General features: G+C 37.3%; 1 protein-coding gene across 1 annotated transcript; it reads right to left on the minus strand.

The window, feature by feature from the left end:
• Positions 1–7,274: 7,274 nt before the first annotated feature.
• On the minus strand, positions 7,275–7,919 carry LOTGIDRAFT_79767 (hypothetical protein; the record flags this gene model as incomplete). Its single annotated transcript, XM_009065714.1, has 2 exons — positions 7,275–7,338; positions 7,738–7,919. Coding segments are annotated over 2 exons (246 nt in total), but the record flags the coding sequence as incomplete, so codon positions are not given.
• Positions 7,920–16,916: the final 8,997 nt, after the last annotated feature.

A 16,916-nucleotide genomic window follows, 5' to 3' on the forward strand; every position in this document is an offset into this window, starting at 1 on the left:
ATAACTAAATTATAAACCGGCTGTGACAATTTTGTGTTAAAGGGGCAGACTGATTCTTTTAGCAGGTTGGAAGCTTGAATTAATGACCAAAATATAGAGAGACGTGTCCTTTAAAAGTTTTACCCAAAATATCTTGCCGCTAATTTTTTGTGACGTTTCATCTTTTGCCTCTCAGTGTATGCCACCAAAATCTAGCGAAACGTGTCACTTACCAAAAATATTTAAAAACATTACGTAAGGTTTTTAAGTTCGTTGTGTTTTTTGAAAGCTGTTAGAAAACTACTGTACGGATTTGAGTAAAATAAACGCTTAATTGTAGAGAAAAATAAAATTGCTTCCGGTAGCTCCCCTCTAGTGACGTCATCAAACACTTAGTATTAGTAAAATTGCAGGAACCACAGACGTCTGATTGAAAATTGGAATGGTGTAAATTGATGATATCAGTGTCCCCAATACACATACAAAATTTTAGAAAACCTTTTTACAATCTCTTTAAAGAATTTTAGCAAAACTGACAAAAATTAGGAATTTTAAGGCTCGAACACAAACACACAATAAGGAAGTACAAGGATGTACATGTTAATTGTACATGTTTAAGGCTGAAACCGAACACAATCCCGTCTGTGAAAGTGAATTACATTTTTCAAGACTCATTCATTCTTTTTACATAAAAAAACATTCATTTCTTGAAAGAGGTTCACATTGGCTTTCAGCTTTCAAAATCAATTGTCTGTTATCCAGACGTAATATGTATGTAATTGCATAAGAATTTCAGTACTGGTAAACCAAGACACAATTGTGTAAATTTAGAAAATCAATCGCAATACACGAAATATTTTTTTAATTCTTTTTTAACAGTGAAAATATTTTGTAGTTGTAGCCTACTTTTTCTGAGAAAATCTGTAAAAGAAGGAAGGGAAAAAAAAGAAAATTAAAGATGCGGGCGCACGAGCGGTCTTGGTTGAAGATTTTTGTCGCAGACTAGAGTCTTGTCAAGAGTTTCACCGACTGGCACACGAGGAGACAAAAATCTCCAGTTGGTCGTTTTCCACCTTGTCGATAATCACGCGCAGATCATGCAATTGAAAGGAAAATGAATCTGATTGGATGATGACAGTCTGTCTCGCAGACGATAAAACTATCGGAGACAATTATCAAACTTGTTTGATATTATAAATCCTGTCAGGGACGTGATAATCTTGTCGTTGAAGAGTAGAGTTTGATATTTTTTCCCCTGATTTCTGCAAATTTAAGTTAGGAGGATCCATTTAACAAGTAAAGAAAATGGTCTGGCTTTAACACAGAAATTATTTGGTAATTGTTTTTTTATTTGATGTATGCTTAGTGAAGTGAATTAAAAATTTTTATGGTTTATCAAAGGAAAGAAGAAAAAACTAGATCTTTCCCAGATTATCTGTACCCATTTACAGCTGGGTTGACTGGAATAATGAGGATCCTTTCTACCAGCTGGTCCTTGACCAAACCTCTTGGTATTGATCTTTCCCAGATTATCTGTACCCATTTACAGCTGGGTTGACTGGAATAATGAGGATCCTGTCTACCAGCTGGTCCTTGACCAAACCTCTTGGTTTTGATCTTTCCTAGATTATCTGTACCCATTTACAGCTGGATTGGCCGGAATTATGAGTGAAGAAGACTTATTCCAGATCATCAGACTTTCACACGCTGACTGAGAATAGAACCCATGACCATCATAATATCAATCATACCGTGAAATAGATATTGCAGGTTAGATTTAACAGATCAAGATATCAAATGAAAAGGAGTTTTACTTCCAATGTTTCTATCTCGCTGAGCCACCATGACTGATTTTTCTCCTTAGTCTGTGCTTTTGTAATTTCAATTATATCGTTTTTAAAACCACTTTCACCTAATATAGATATGTGGCAGTGGAATGGCTCAGTCAGTAGCATGTTAGTTTGTCGTCTGCTAAGACAGTGGAATGACTCAGTCAGTAGTGAGTTGGATTGTCGTCTGCTAAGACAGTGGAATGACTCAGTCAGTAGTGAGTTGGATTGTCGTCTGCTAGGACAGTGGAATAGCTCAGTTGGTAGCAAGTTGGATTGTCGTCTGCTAAGACAGTGGAATGACTCAGTCAGTAGTGAGTTGGATTGTCGTCTGCTAAGACAGTGGAATGACTCAGTCAGTAGTGAGTTGGATTGTCATCTGCTAGGACAGTGGAATAGCTCAGTCAGTCTGTAGCAAGTTGGATTGTCGTCTGCGAGGACAGTGGAATAGCTCAGTCAGTAGCATGATAGATTGTTGTCTGCTAGAACAGTGGAATAACTCTGTCAGTAGCGAGTTAGATTGTCATCTGCTAGGCGTTCGAATCCTCCTCGAGTAGAGAAAAATCTGATGCCTGTGCCACTGCTTCCGAGAGTCAGTCTGGCATCAGCTTTCACCCCCTAATACCCAATATATACTTACTCCGGTTTCTTGATCATCTCCATACATTTCCATAGTCTCCATCAGATCATCATCATCAATATCATCTTCATCATCTTCCTGGCCTCCGTCCTTTTCTCCAGCGGTAGACTGCAGGATCCTCTCCGTCAGGGACTGTCCATTGGCTACCACATTCTGAATGTCGGCCACTGTCCGGATGTCATCACCAGAGTGGCTGGTCGAGGCTTCAGGTTCGTCAACAACTTCTTGTTTGATGGACTCGACACTGATGATCTTGGGTAAGCTCTCATCAACATCTGTGGTGGACTCTTCTGCTTCTTTGGACTGCTGATCCACTGTCTTTGTGCTGATGGATCCATCAGCTCCCACAGTCTTTTGGATGATCATGGGTTGTCCACCAGCTTCATTGGGAATGATTTTCAGGATCTGACCAGGTTTCAAGGAGTCTTTGGCCATCACGAAAGTGGGGGATTCCGCATCATCTACTGTATTTTGAGCTCCGGTCAAACTTTTTTGGGGAGCTTGAAGGATACGCTTCAATTGCTCGGAATGACTGAACTTAAATCTTTTGACGCTTTCCTCTGGGGTGGATTCAGCACCGCGCTTATTTTGGTTGAGGTTCCCATCACTGGAGGTTGGGGTGGAATGCTTAGGGTTGTTCATATCCAGGATGGCTTTGAATTCCTCGGAACGTTTCTTCAGAAGCCGTTTTCTGGTCTCATACTGATTTACTTTATGCTGTAATTCTGAAAAAAAAAATAGATTAAAGTTAACATTAAAGGGACAGTTGCGCCATTTTTTTGACCAATCATACCTTAGTCTCAGAAACAGGAATTTTTTAGCTAAGCCAATCAGTTATAGTGTTCACAGCTCACTGTCGAAATTTGAGACTTCAAATCCATGTGTATCTAGAATTATCCGCGTTTGAAAGTTAAAATGACGAGTCATCTTTTCTTGAGACACTGTGATATATAGAAAAGACATCTATAGAAATAGGAAAAGAAATTCCTAGTTTGAGATATTTTTGAAGGAATTATGCCCTGTTCCTTTAAGATTGAGATAGATTAAGATTAATGAACTAAGTATAGCACTCAATACTGCTCTAATATGAGCATTCAATGGTGCTTTACAAACACAAATATTTCTACATTATAGACAATATCTACACACACAAACACACATAGTTGTTATTAGGTAAAGGTTCTTTCAAAAAGATGCGATGTTATTTTTCTCTTAAAAAAATCAACAGATTTAAAGAGATTGTAAAAAGGTTTTCTAAATTTTTTATGTGTATCAGGAACACTGATAGCATCAATTTTCACCTTTCTAATTTTCAATCAGATGTCTGTGGTTCCTGCAATTCCACTTAAACTAAGTGTTTGATGACGTCAGTAATCACGTCTGATTGAAAATTAGAATCGTGTAAATTGCAGTCTGATTGAAAATTAGAATGGTGTAAATTGATGCTATCAGTGTCCCTGATACACATAAAAAATTTAGAAAACCTTTTTACAATCTCTTTAAAGATTTCTATAATTACAGGAACCACAGACATTTGATGGAAAAGTTGAATGAGGCAAATAGAGGTAACTTTCCCTTTCTAAATCAAAATTTTAGAGCATTCACATAAGTTTCATTCCTGCTCAAGTTCATTATAACGACCACTTGATCAAGGGCTATCTTAGTTTGTGTGGCTCATTTTAAGTTTATAATTTACATTAAATAGCAATAAATATTGGAATTAAATTAAAGAGATTGTAAAGAGATTTTCTAAATTTTTGATGTATATCAGGGACACTGATATCATCAATTTACACCATTACAATTTTCAATCAGATATCTGTGGTTCCTGCAATTCCACTAAAACTAAGTGTTTGATGATGTCACTAATCGCAGTGATGCTATCAGTATCCCTGATACACATAAAAATTTAGAAAACCTTTTTACAATCCCTTTAAAAGTTGGGATTCTAGAGGCTTCACATACCTTTCATTTCCTGTTCGAGTTTATTATAATGGTCATCCATATCTTGTTTACTGGAGGCCAACATGTGCTGTATTTTATTAGATAGGCCCATCTCCCTTATCACACTACTTAGTAGGTGAGCATCTGAAAAAAAAATGGGAAAAAATGAAATTGGGCTTCACCCTTTTAACACTGCCAGGTAGGGCTGAACACTAAGGGTAGGGCTGAACACTAAGGGCCAGGTAGGGCTGAACACTAAGGGCCAGGTAGGACTGAACACTAAGGGCCAGGTAGGGCTGAACACTAAGGGTAGGGCTGAACACTAAGGGCCAGGTAGGGCTGAACACTAAGGGCCAGGTAGGGCTGAACACTAAGGGTAGGGCTGAACACTAAGGGTACCTGGGCTGAACACTAAGGGCCAGGTAGGGCTGAACACGAAGTGCCAGGTAGGGCTGAACACTAAGGGCCAGGTAGGGCTAAACACTAAGGGCCAGGTAGGACTGAACACTAAGGGCCAGGTAGGACTGAACACTAAGGGTAGGGCTGAACACTAAGGGCCAGGTAGGACTGAACACTAAGGGCCAGGTAGGACTGAACCATAAGGGCCAGGTAGGACTGAACACTAAGGGCCAGGTAGGACTGAACACTAAGGGCCAGGTAGGGCTCTTCGAAAGTTCTATTTTTTTGGGGGAGGTCATCAAGAAGACTTACCCTCTGGCCTGGCGTCGTGCATGATGAAATTAGTGCGTAGCTGACTAATGCTTTCCTTGACCACATCAAACACTGTGTCTATCAATCCTAACTTGGCTATTCCACGCCAGAACATCTGGCTATCTGTAATACCATGCTCTGTCTTAGGACCTGAAAAATTCGAAAGCCTTATGAGTATTTATGGCTACAGGTTGAATCCTGAAAATTCAGTGTTGACTAGGTTTTGGCAGCGATTACGAAATTGAGATAATTAATCGAAATATTTTAAATGAGAAATTTTCTACATACTAAAAAAACAAGTGGGTGCCTAGCAAGATACGGTACGCCCACTTTCCTGATACATTTTCAGTATATCAAGGGCAGTCACCTATCTGTGTCAAAAATCTAATTTGTGCAATATATTGTTGATTTAAACAAACACACATTATTTAAAAACATTCTGACATAAACTGTCACCTCTATCGAGTTAACAAGCCTACACCATCTCTGTCATGTCTCCAGTTCCATCAAAGTTTTTTTTTTGGCGAAACTGTTCTACCATCGGCCATTTAAAACTGCGTGCTCAGCCAAAAGTTCAAAGGTCACAGAGTCACGTGATACTAACAAAACAAAAGTTACGGTGATGCCCAACACTAATTTATAATCATCTTAAAGGTAATTCAATATTATGTTAGAGAAAACGCATCTCTGGAGCTGGGGAAAATCCCCATTTAAAAGAGTCTTTTTTTTCTGACTCTACTCCAGCTGACAACTGTCGAAATATTGATCAGAGGCTGGAATATGGGCAGATGTTTTGGACTAATGGATCAGTAGTCTAAAATCGATAATCGATCTCAATTTTGTAAGCGATAAAATGAAATGAAATGAATGGAGTTTTACGTCCTACTTTTCTGCACCATGTGGGCTAATGAAGACAGGCAACGCCATGCAGGGTGCAATGAGGGAAATTTTGCCAGGACAGCGGCATGAGCCTGCCCTTTTTCGTGCACAGCCTGTAGCACACGAGGCCTCGGTTTATTGGACTAGACGCTTTTTCCATGTCAGCCCCTCTTACCTACATTACTGACAGGGGGAAACCGGGTGGAAAAATCTGAAGGTATTATCTCAACCTATGCCGGGCCAGCATCTAACTCACTGAGCCACCGCGGCTCCCCCAGCCCAAGACAACATAGAAAAGTTTACCTTTTGTTAGCATGGCAGTAGGTATGGGGTTTTTGAGTAAAGCGTTTAGTGTTTCTAAATCTGGTTTTTCATCTACGATACTTTCATCTGACTCTTCTTCATCATATTCTGTTTCTATCACTGGGTCACCTGCTGAAAACAAAAAAATCGAGTTTTACACCCTACCCTTAAAAAAAACAAATTAAAGATGGGTTCCCTTATTTTTATTTATGAAAATGAAAATGCTAATACTTATATGAATAGAAAGTAGAGGTGTTCTAATGACTTGGAAAAAATACCAGTTTGTCTCACATGTCCATAATTAATTCATAATTAGCTAAATTAGAAGAGAATTACCAGCAGAATTCCAATGAGTGACCGATCAAGAAAGGTCAAAAAGTCTTTTTTTGTTTATCCAGACTGTACATACATGGACATTAATGATTGGTTAAAACTCTTAATTATATGCAATAAGAACATAATGATATGATTAAGAATACATGATAATTCATTAGAAACATCAATTAATCAAATAGTTTGCTTAATTTGATACTAAAAAATAAGGAAACCCATCATTAAAAAGAGTTTGACATCGTACCTTGCAGTGTACAATGAGGGAAATTTTGCCAGGACAGCAGCATTGACCTACTCTTTTTCGATTAGCGCCTGTCTGTTTATCATGCAGTTTGACATCGTATATAGAAAAGACATCTATAGAAATAGTGAGTAAAATTCCTAGTTGGAGATATTTTTAAAGGAATTATGTGATTTTCATACATTTCTAGTACTTCTGAAGACTATTTACATATATTCAAGACTCAAATCAACCTCTAAAAAATGGCGAACCATGCCCCTGAAAGAAAATGAACTGACAACTTGCCTACTCTGTGTAAATCTGGTTTGGCGTCACCATCAGCGAACAAAACATGGGAGATATCACCAGACGTATTGATGTATTCTTCTGGCGGCTGAGCTCTGGTACGGAACAGATTCACTGGTAATCTGGCAACACAGCGCCCAGTACAGAATTCTTTATGTTTGTGGAAGTCCAGCTGTTTGTTCTCGATAAATTTCCTGAAAAAAAATTCAGATTTAGTCATTTTGGTACGAAAAATCATTTTGCAGTCTGACCACTTTTTTGATCCATTTTTTATTAGCTTCTATTTTCAATATAGCCACTATAGTTAGGGTCTAACGATGGCCCTCTTGAATATTTTTTCAATTAGTGACATCATCAAACACTTAGTTTTAATGAAATTGCAGGAACCACAGACGTCCAGAAATCCAGATTTCGTCATTTTGATCTATTTTTTATTAGCTTTTATTTTTAATGTAGCCACTACAGTTAGGGTCTAACAATGGCCCTCTTGAATATTTTGCAATTAGTGACATCATCAAACACTTAGTTTTAATGGAATTACAGGAACCTTGCCCTATTTACAATCCCTTTAAATATCTGGAATCATTGCCTACCTGATTTTGGTGCCACCGATTCTAATAGCATTTTTCCAGTCTTTAAGTTTTTCCTTGTCTCCCATAATCATGAACATCTTGGGGGTGATGAACTGGTTGTTATAGCGAATGCATTCTCTGTGTATACCAGGGCAGTAGAATTTATCTCTATGTAGCTCGGCTGTCAGTTGACCACAGTTTATAATCACTGTAGCTTCTTTCAGTTTATTGGAACTAGACCTGAAAAATACAGGATTGAGTGAATGAATGAGTGAATGAATGAGGATTTCAAAATAGGAAAAAGTGAAAGATTGATTGAATGGATGAATAAAAGAATGAATGAATGAAAGAGTGAGTGAATCAATGAATGAATGAATGTATACTGCATGATTGAATGAATGAGTGAATTAATGAATGAATGAATGAATGAATGAAAGAGTGAGTGAAAGAACAACTGAATGAGTGAATGAATGAATACTGCATGATTGAAAGATTGAGGGAATTAATGAATGAATGAAAGAGTGAATGGTTGGAAGATTGAGTGAATGAATGAATGAATGAAATTGTCTTATAAACCTATTGTATAATGAATGAATTAAAATCAGAGCAAACTTTTGTTCCATTTTTAATTAGCTTTATTTTAAAAGAGTCACTTCAGTGAGGGTCTTAACATGGCCTACTTGAAATTCCTCAGTTTGATTGATGACATTGCCAGCCAATCAAATTCCTGCTTTCTCCAATGTAGGGCTTATGTGCTGGAAACAAAAGGTGCATTCCCAGAATACCCAGAATAACGTAATCCAAGGATTTTGATTGGCTGGCATAGTGACTAAAACACAGTTGACAAATCACTAACATGGATCACTACTTACGAAGATTTTGAACGAGCACCACCAGAAGAACTTGAGGAACTGGTCGTTCCAACAGGAGGCGTGGTACTGGTCGATGGAGACACAATATTCGAAGCTTTCTCTTCTTTAACCACTGCGTCGCTCCATTTAAACACGCTAGGGATAACTCCAGCTCGTAAACATGTTCTCTGGTTAATCTGGACTACATCGTTTTGACGGAAATGATCCAGACATATAAACATATGAAACGGTTTGTCCACCTGTAAATGATAATCAAAATTATCAAGGTGTTGGCACACTTAGGTCTTGGTTTGATATTTTTGTCACTGACTAGAGTAAATATTTAGTTTTAGTGGAATTGCAGGAACCACAGACGTCTGATTAAAAATTGGAATTGTGCAAATCGATGTTATCAGTGTCCCTGATATACATATCTATATATGCCATGCAGTGTGCAATGAGGGAAATTTTGCCAGGACAGCGGCAGTAGCCAACTTTTTTTTCCAATTTCCAACTGTCGAGGAATCTTTAAAGACCTGTATCACTGACAGGGGGAAACCGGGTTGAAAAATCCGAAGGTATTATCTCGACCTATGCCAGGATTGAACCCTGGACTTTCAGGTTAGAGAGCAAGATTTTAACTCACTTAGCAACTGCAGCTCCTAGTGGTGCTTTTGAAAAAAGTACACTAAAAGTACTAAAGTGAAGCGGAAAGGGTTACTTACTGGAAGCATTTTCTTGAGTTCTGGGCGCCGGATGGCATGCAGCCATTTTTCCTGCATCTCCCGGCGCTTAGGGAAGGGAAAGAATAGAATCTGGGGACTCATATGGTTGGTGTTGTAACATGATGGAACACAACACTGCACTGTGATCTTCTTCTCCATGGTATTTGGTCTGTTCTGATTTCAATTCCTATTTATAAACTCAGCCTTTGTATCTTGCCTCAAACCTGAAATGTTAAATGCTATATGTGTGCAATGAGGAAAATTTGGAACAGAGTCTCAAAAATATCTCAAACTAAGAATTTCTTTTCCTATTTCTATAGATGTTTTTTCTATATATCACAGTGTCTCAAGAAAAGATGAATCGTCTTTTTAACTTTCAAACACAGATAATTCTAGATACACATGGATTTGACGGCTCAAATTTCAATATAAAGAAATAGTGAGTAAAATTTCTGGTTTGAGATATTTTTAAAGGAATTTTGCAATTTCCATACATTTCTAGTACTTCTGAAGACTATTTACATATATTCAAGACTCAAATCAACACTGGAAAATGGGGCCCCTGTCCTTTATATAATTATGACAGTGTCTCAAGAAAAGACGGGTTGTCTTTTTAACTTTCAAACACAGATAATTCTTGACACACATGGATTTGAAGACTCAAATTTGGACAGTGAGCTGTGAACACTATTCCTGATTGGCTTAGCTAAAAAATTCCCGTCTCTAAGACTAAAGTATGATTGGTCACACAAAAATGGCCCATCTGTGCCTTTCATGACATCTTATATGTAAATCTGCCATCTTTACAATTTTTTTGAAATCAATGATCTTTCAATATTTATCAAGCAAACTTTTTTCTTAAATTTATTATTGAAGTCAATATTTTGTTTTGTTACATTAGCTGAGTAGGATCAGCCCCGTCTCCAGGAATAAATTGGTGCTGGAGCTCAGATTTTGTACTCAGAAAATTTGAAGAATTAAAGCCCAGAGAACTCATTTCTGACAATTTTGAGCTGCCAAAAACATATCAAAATCTATATCTTTTTGATTTTGTACAAAAACACTGTAAATGAATCAATCTCTGATGAACTGAAGAAGGTTTAGCTGGGGCTTAATTCTCACTTGCTGGGGACCAGCCCCCACTGATCCCACCCTAATGACAGGGCTGAGTGGGATTATTCTTTACAAAGTCACATTTGGAATTCTTAAGCAAAATTCAAAACCCAAATTTTTTTACTACCGGTAGGGCCTATCTATTTAGGGACCAAAAAAATCAGCGGATAAATTCAATACCAAACTTAACAAAAATTAATTTTGATTTTTTGGGGGTTTTTTTTGAGAAGTCAAGTTCTGAAAAAATTCTATTTTCAAATCTATAATTTTTTCTTTCAATAAAATAGTCCAAATTTAAGTAAAGTAAAAAATCTATAAGCTTACAAAACAAATAATTTTCATAAATTGACAAATTATGAATCGACATTTGTGAAAATGACAAGAGGAACAAAATTTCAGTTTGTAAAAAAAACAAAACAATGCCAGTAAAAATGAAACTAAGCCTAAAAAATTCATCAAAATTTGAACAAACAGTTTGAATTGAATTTCCCAAAATTTATAAATTTTCGTGATTAATTGTCAATTTAGAAACGACAACGATCAAACGACCATTCCACCATTTTCTATTATCGGAAAAAAAAGCCTCCATTTTATGACGCATTAAACGACCCTGACCGAAATAAACGAGCAGAAGTGAAAATGGCCAAATCCAAAACACAAAAATAGGCCACTAATGTTGTTATTTTGGTTCGTATCTTACCTCTAAATCGATACGTTGTGTTAATATGTCACAGAATATATGTCCAATAACCCGAGAAAGTTTTGCAACAATGTATAACTTTGTAAAATTTAGTGGAAAATTCGTCACCTCGTTTCTGCACGGAGACAAATGGCCGAACGTTAGAGGCCGTGACGTAAACGCCGGGTGAACTTGCTTCTCAAAATGGCTGCCGCGACATGTTTTTGTGCATTTTTTACAATTTTAACCACATTTCTCCAGGTTTACAACCAAATTCGCATTGCATGTACTAAAATACATTCTTTTACCTCTAACAGTGCAGCGTAATCGGTGTAAAATATCGTTACTATGTATAAATTTGCAGTCAAAACTTGCAAATGGCGTCTATCAAAACAAGTCAGTGGTCGAGCAAAGGTCAAGGTCGAAGTTGATCATTTCCGCGCGAAACTGCACGTGTTTGAAATAAAAGGGGTAGTCGTGATCGTCACGTAAGTAGTCGGGGTTATTTTTAAAAAAAAATATTGGAGGGAAAATCAATTCATTTTATGTAATTAATTTGTAAAAATTAAACATTCCATCATAAACGGCGCCGTGGCGGCATGGCGAAGTTGACGAATTATTATCCCTAATGTTTTGGTCTTAGGCCTACGCATTGGTTCTTTAGGAAGGCCTTTTTAGCCCCTCCCCACCTCTTTTGACCCCTGCCCCAGCCCACTCTATATTTAAATTTTTGTGATTCTCAGTAGGTATTGAAAAGGGCCCGTAGTTGTGGGGGCGTGGGAGGCTGAACAAAGGATAGTTCCCTTTCATCTCACTCTCAGAATATTTAAGGGATGTTGTGTTCAAAATTTTCATTTTGTCAGCCCATTTAAATGGTAGCTACCCGTCTCACTTCTAAGAAAGATCGACATTTAACTCCTGGTTTGCCTACAATTGCATCAAAAATTGTAATAATATTTAAAATGGAAAACCTCATTTCCGTCAATTGAAATAATTTCGTATTGATTTCATTGAAGATCAAACGGACGTCGAATTTAGATTCTGAAAAGTGACACAGGTAGCTGAATAATGATTTATCTTTTGAAGAAATAGTTAGGTTTGGAGATAGAAATATTAAGACTACTATAAGTTCTATCAATTTATAATTTTTTCACTTATTTGATTACAGACAAAGCTGACGTCGAATTTTGATTCTGAAAAGCGACACAGGTAGCTGAATTTTAGTTCATGTTGTGAGAAAATATAGACGTCAAATTTTATAAATAAAAAAATAAAGACGCCAATATACCATTTTACATATTTCGGCGACTGTATCACTTATCAGTTTTCAATTCCAGAAAGAGTTTTATAATGGCAATCAATGTTAATAGCTTCCGATGGCTTCGTTCAATCAACAGGAAACAATTTCAATTCTTCAGCGAGAAATATTCAGAATAAAAAAAAACCATTAGTGTACAATAAAACAAAACAAAAGACAGAATTTTTTTTTCATTATTTTTTTACAAGTGAAGAGATGATGACGACCCACTAATTTTTCAAAAACAAAACAAACAAAACGATGATATATCAATTAAGAATGATGATTTTAAAATAATTCACCGATATTTTTTTTAATCGCCCCCTTGGCACTAAAAAGATGGAGGGGTTTGGGTGGTTAGGGTAGGGGTAAAGGAAAGGTGAGGGGACTGTAATGATCCGAGAGCACCAAGGTCATCATCATCATCATCATTATCTTCATCAAGATGGGGGGGGGGGGGGGGGAGGGGGGTGAGGGAGAGATTTTTGCTGATATTGTCCATGCGACTGATGGATAGCATCTACGTCATCATCATCATCATCATCATCATCATCAGGCCAGGTCATCAAAAAATTCTCAGTTCGTACGTCGTCAGCAGCATAATCATCATGACCATTGATGATCTAGATTCTATGACAACTACGTCCTCATTATCCTTATTATCACCATCATCATCACATCAATAACATCATCATCATTGTCATCATTATCACCATCATCATCAGATTTTAGCTGATATTGTCCATGCGACTGATGGAGAGCATCTACGTCATCATCATCATCATCATCATCAGGCCAGGTCATCAAAAAATTCTCAGTTCGTACGTCGTCAGCAGCATAATCATCATGACCATTGATGATCTAGATTCTATGACAACTACGTCCTCATTATCCTTATTATCACCATCATCATCACATCAATAACATCATCATCATTGTCATCATTATCACCATCATCATCACCATCATTAACATCATCATTATCACTATCATCATCATCATTATCACCATCATCATCACCATCATCATCATTGTGGCCACTGATACGATGATGATGAAGCAGATGCAGAATAATAGAACGTAAAACTCCATTTCATTTCCTTCCCTCGTCCTTCAACGTAACTTCCACGTAATCATACATAAAATATACAGCATTTAGACAAAATAAAACTCCGAAAGTCTTCATTCCCAAAGCTCGTACTAAGATGTAGTTTAAGTTTACAATGCGTAAAACTCTTTGAGGATTTCCCCAAAGGTGATTGTAAAGAGGTTTTATAAATTTTGTATGTGTATCGGGGACACTGATAGCATCAATTTGCATCATGGCAATTTTTAATTAGACGTCTGTGGTTCCTGCAATTCTACTAAAACTAAGTGTTTGATGACTTCACTCATTGCAATATATTTTGTATCAAAACCAGGCTTTATCCCAAACAAATCCCCACGGTCAAGCCCAGGGGTAACACTCTCAACTAATGCAGTCAAAGGTATGCGTCATATTAATCTAGTCAAAACAGTATCAACGTATGTATAAGAATTCTCGATCAATAACCCGAAGGCTTTTAACTATATGGATTGCAACAGATCTAACACTTGTGTCGTGCTTTTCTTTCATGGTGGACTGTCTCGGACAGTGGCGATACGGTGCTGTGAGTTCGTAATCCCCCTTTTGTGTAAAATATATTGCCTGTATCCACGACTGTTGCTTTCGGGGACTTTACGCTCAGTGATTTCTTGGACCTAACTTGGACATAATTTTTGTGCGGGAAATTAGGTGTCGAATGTTAGAATCCCCTATTGTGTAAAATATATTGCCTGTATCCACGACCGTTGCTTTCGGGGACTTTAATTTCAGTGATTTCTTGGACCTAACTTGGACATAATTTTAGAATCCCCCCTTGGAGTAAAATATATTGCCTGTATCCGCGGTCTTTGCTTTCGGAGACTTTACGCTCAGTGATTTTTTGGACCTAACTATTTAAAATTGAATATTTTTGTGTGGGATTAGGTGTTCGAATTCCCTTTGAGGTAAGAATGATTTCTGAATCCACAGCGTTTGCTTTCGGCTCGGCGTCGGCTCTGAAAATTTACGAAAGATAAATAAAGTTAAATGGAGTCTCATCGCATAGCCCTTCCTTAGTCGTATCAAAGGCCAAACATTCAACAGATATCAAAAATATTTACCCCATTGAATACTTCAACGCATCATCCTTCCTTAGTCGTATCAAAGCTAAAACATACAACAGATTTCAAAAATATTTACCCTATTGAACACTTCATCGCATCGCCCTTCCTTAGTCGTATCAAAGCTAAAACATACAACAGATATCAAAATTATTTACCCTATTGAACACTTCATCGCATCGCCCTTCCTTAGTCGTATCAAAGCTAAAACATACAACAGATATCAAAATTATTTACCCCATTGAACACTTCATCGCATCGCCCTTCCTTAGTCAAATCCAAGCTAAAACATACAACAGATATCAAAATTATTTACCCCATTGAACACTTCATCGCATCGCCCTTCCTTAGTCAAATCCAAGCTAAAACATACAACAGATATCAAAATTATTTACCCCATTGAACACTTCATCGCATCACCCTTCCTTAGTCAAATCCAAGCTAAAACATACAACAGATATCAAAATTATTTACCCCATTGAACACTTCATCGCATCGCCCTTCCTTAGTCAAATCCAAGCTAAAACATACAACAGATATCAAAAATATTTACCCCATTGAACACTTCATCGCATCGCCCTTCCTTAGTCGTATCAAAGGTAAAACATTCAACAGATATCAAAATTATTTACCCCATTGAACACTTCATCGCATCGCCCTTCCTTAGTCGTATCAAAGCTAAAACATACAACAGATATCAAAAATATTTACCCCTATTGAACACTTCATCGCATCGCCCTTCCTTAGTCAAATCCAAGCTAAAACATACAACAGATATCAAAAATATTTACCCCATTGAACACTTCATCGCATCGCCCTTCCTTAATCGTATTTTATTTCATTTCACGTTCATTAAATTTAAATCGAACATAAACTGTTTGATGTCTTTTAAAAAATTCCCCCATTGCGCACAGTCAGAAATTAACATCCTTCATCAGGCTAATTAGTATTTTTAATTAATAGATGGATTAATTAAGATGAATATTTCATTATCTATAACAATAGATCAAAAACTCATAGAGTGTTGATTTTAAAGGGATTATAAAGAGGTTTTCTACATATTTTATGTGTATCAGGGACACTGATAGCATCAATTTACATCATTCCAATTTTCACTCAGATGTCTGTGGTTCCTGAAATTCCTTTATGTGTATCAGGGACACTGATAGCATCAATTTACATCATTCTAATTTTCAATCAGACGTCTGTGATTCCTGCAATTCCTTTATGTGTATCAGGGACACTGATAGCATCAATTTACATCATTCCAATTTTCAATCAGATGTCTGTGGTTCCTGAAATTCCTTCATGTGTATCTGAGACACTGATAGCATCAATTTACATCATTCCAATTTTCAATCAGACGTCTGTGATTCCTGCAATTCCTTTATGTGTATCAGGGACACTGATAGCATCAATTTACATTATTCCAATTTTCAATCAGATGTCTGTGGTTCCCGCAATTGCACTAGAACTAAGTGTTTGATGACGTCACTAAACCCGAAATTGGTTCTCTCAAGCATGGTGGAATAACAAAATACTTCGTAAAAATTTAAAAATTTGGATCGAAAATTTCCCCTGTTGCACACTGCATGTGGTCTTCTTCAGAGTTTACAAGTCTCGGACTAACTTCGCTCAAGCATGGCAAAGCAAGCAAAATTTCCCATATTGTACACTGCAATCTTTTAACGTCTTCAGACAAGCTGCCAAGTTTCAGACAAGTTGGCGGCAAAGCAAAACCCTTGGTGAAAATAAAAGAATTGATTAATGGAATCTAAAATTTCCCTCATTGTACACTGCATGTGGTTTTCTTCAGAGTTTACAAGTCTCGGACTAACTTTGCTTAAGCATGGCGGAAAAACAAAATACTTGGTGAAAATAAAGGAATCGATTTTTAGGATCTCAAATCCCCATGAGGCCCAACTCGATAAATCATGAAAGGATGAGGCCGTATTTTTTTTTTGTGCAAGTTTTGTAATATAGTGTCTAGATATTGATTGACCCGGGCGAAAAGGAGGGGGGGGGGGTGGTTAAAAGATGGGAGGTGTCTCACTGAAGCGAGCTCCTAAGGGTCCTAGAACCCCCCTCCCCTGCCACAGTTGCAACGGTTTTAAAGATGTATTTTGAGCGTTCACAAGGCTTATGTTTTTACTTAAAATGAGGTCTATCACAGGCCTAAAGGTGTGCAATGGCGCCTCTGTCAATGACTAGAGCTCATCCCATGCCCACGCGTGTTTCGGATATACAACCTCATCAGGAAAGCAAAGTAAAGTGAGCTAACTTATTGAACGGGAGTGAGAAATCTACGAGTCAACAGTACGGAGATTCTCGATTCAAATCTTATTAGCCAG

This window comes from Lottia gigantea, assembly GCF_000327385.1.
Source record: "Lottia gigantea unplaced genomic scaffold LOTGIsca_70, whole genome shotgun sequence".
Lineage (NCBI taxonomy): Eukaryota > Metazoa > Mollusca > Gastropoda > Lottiidae > Lottia > Lottia gigantea.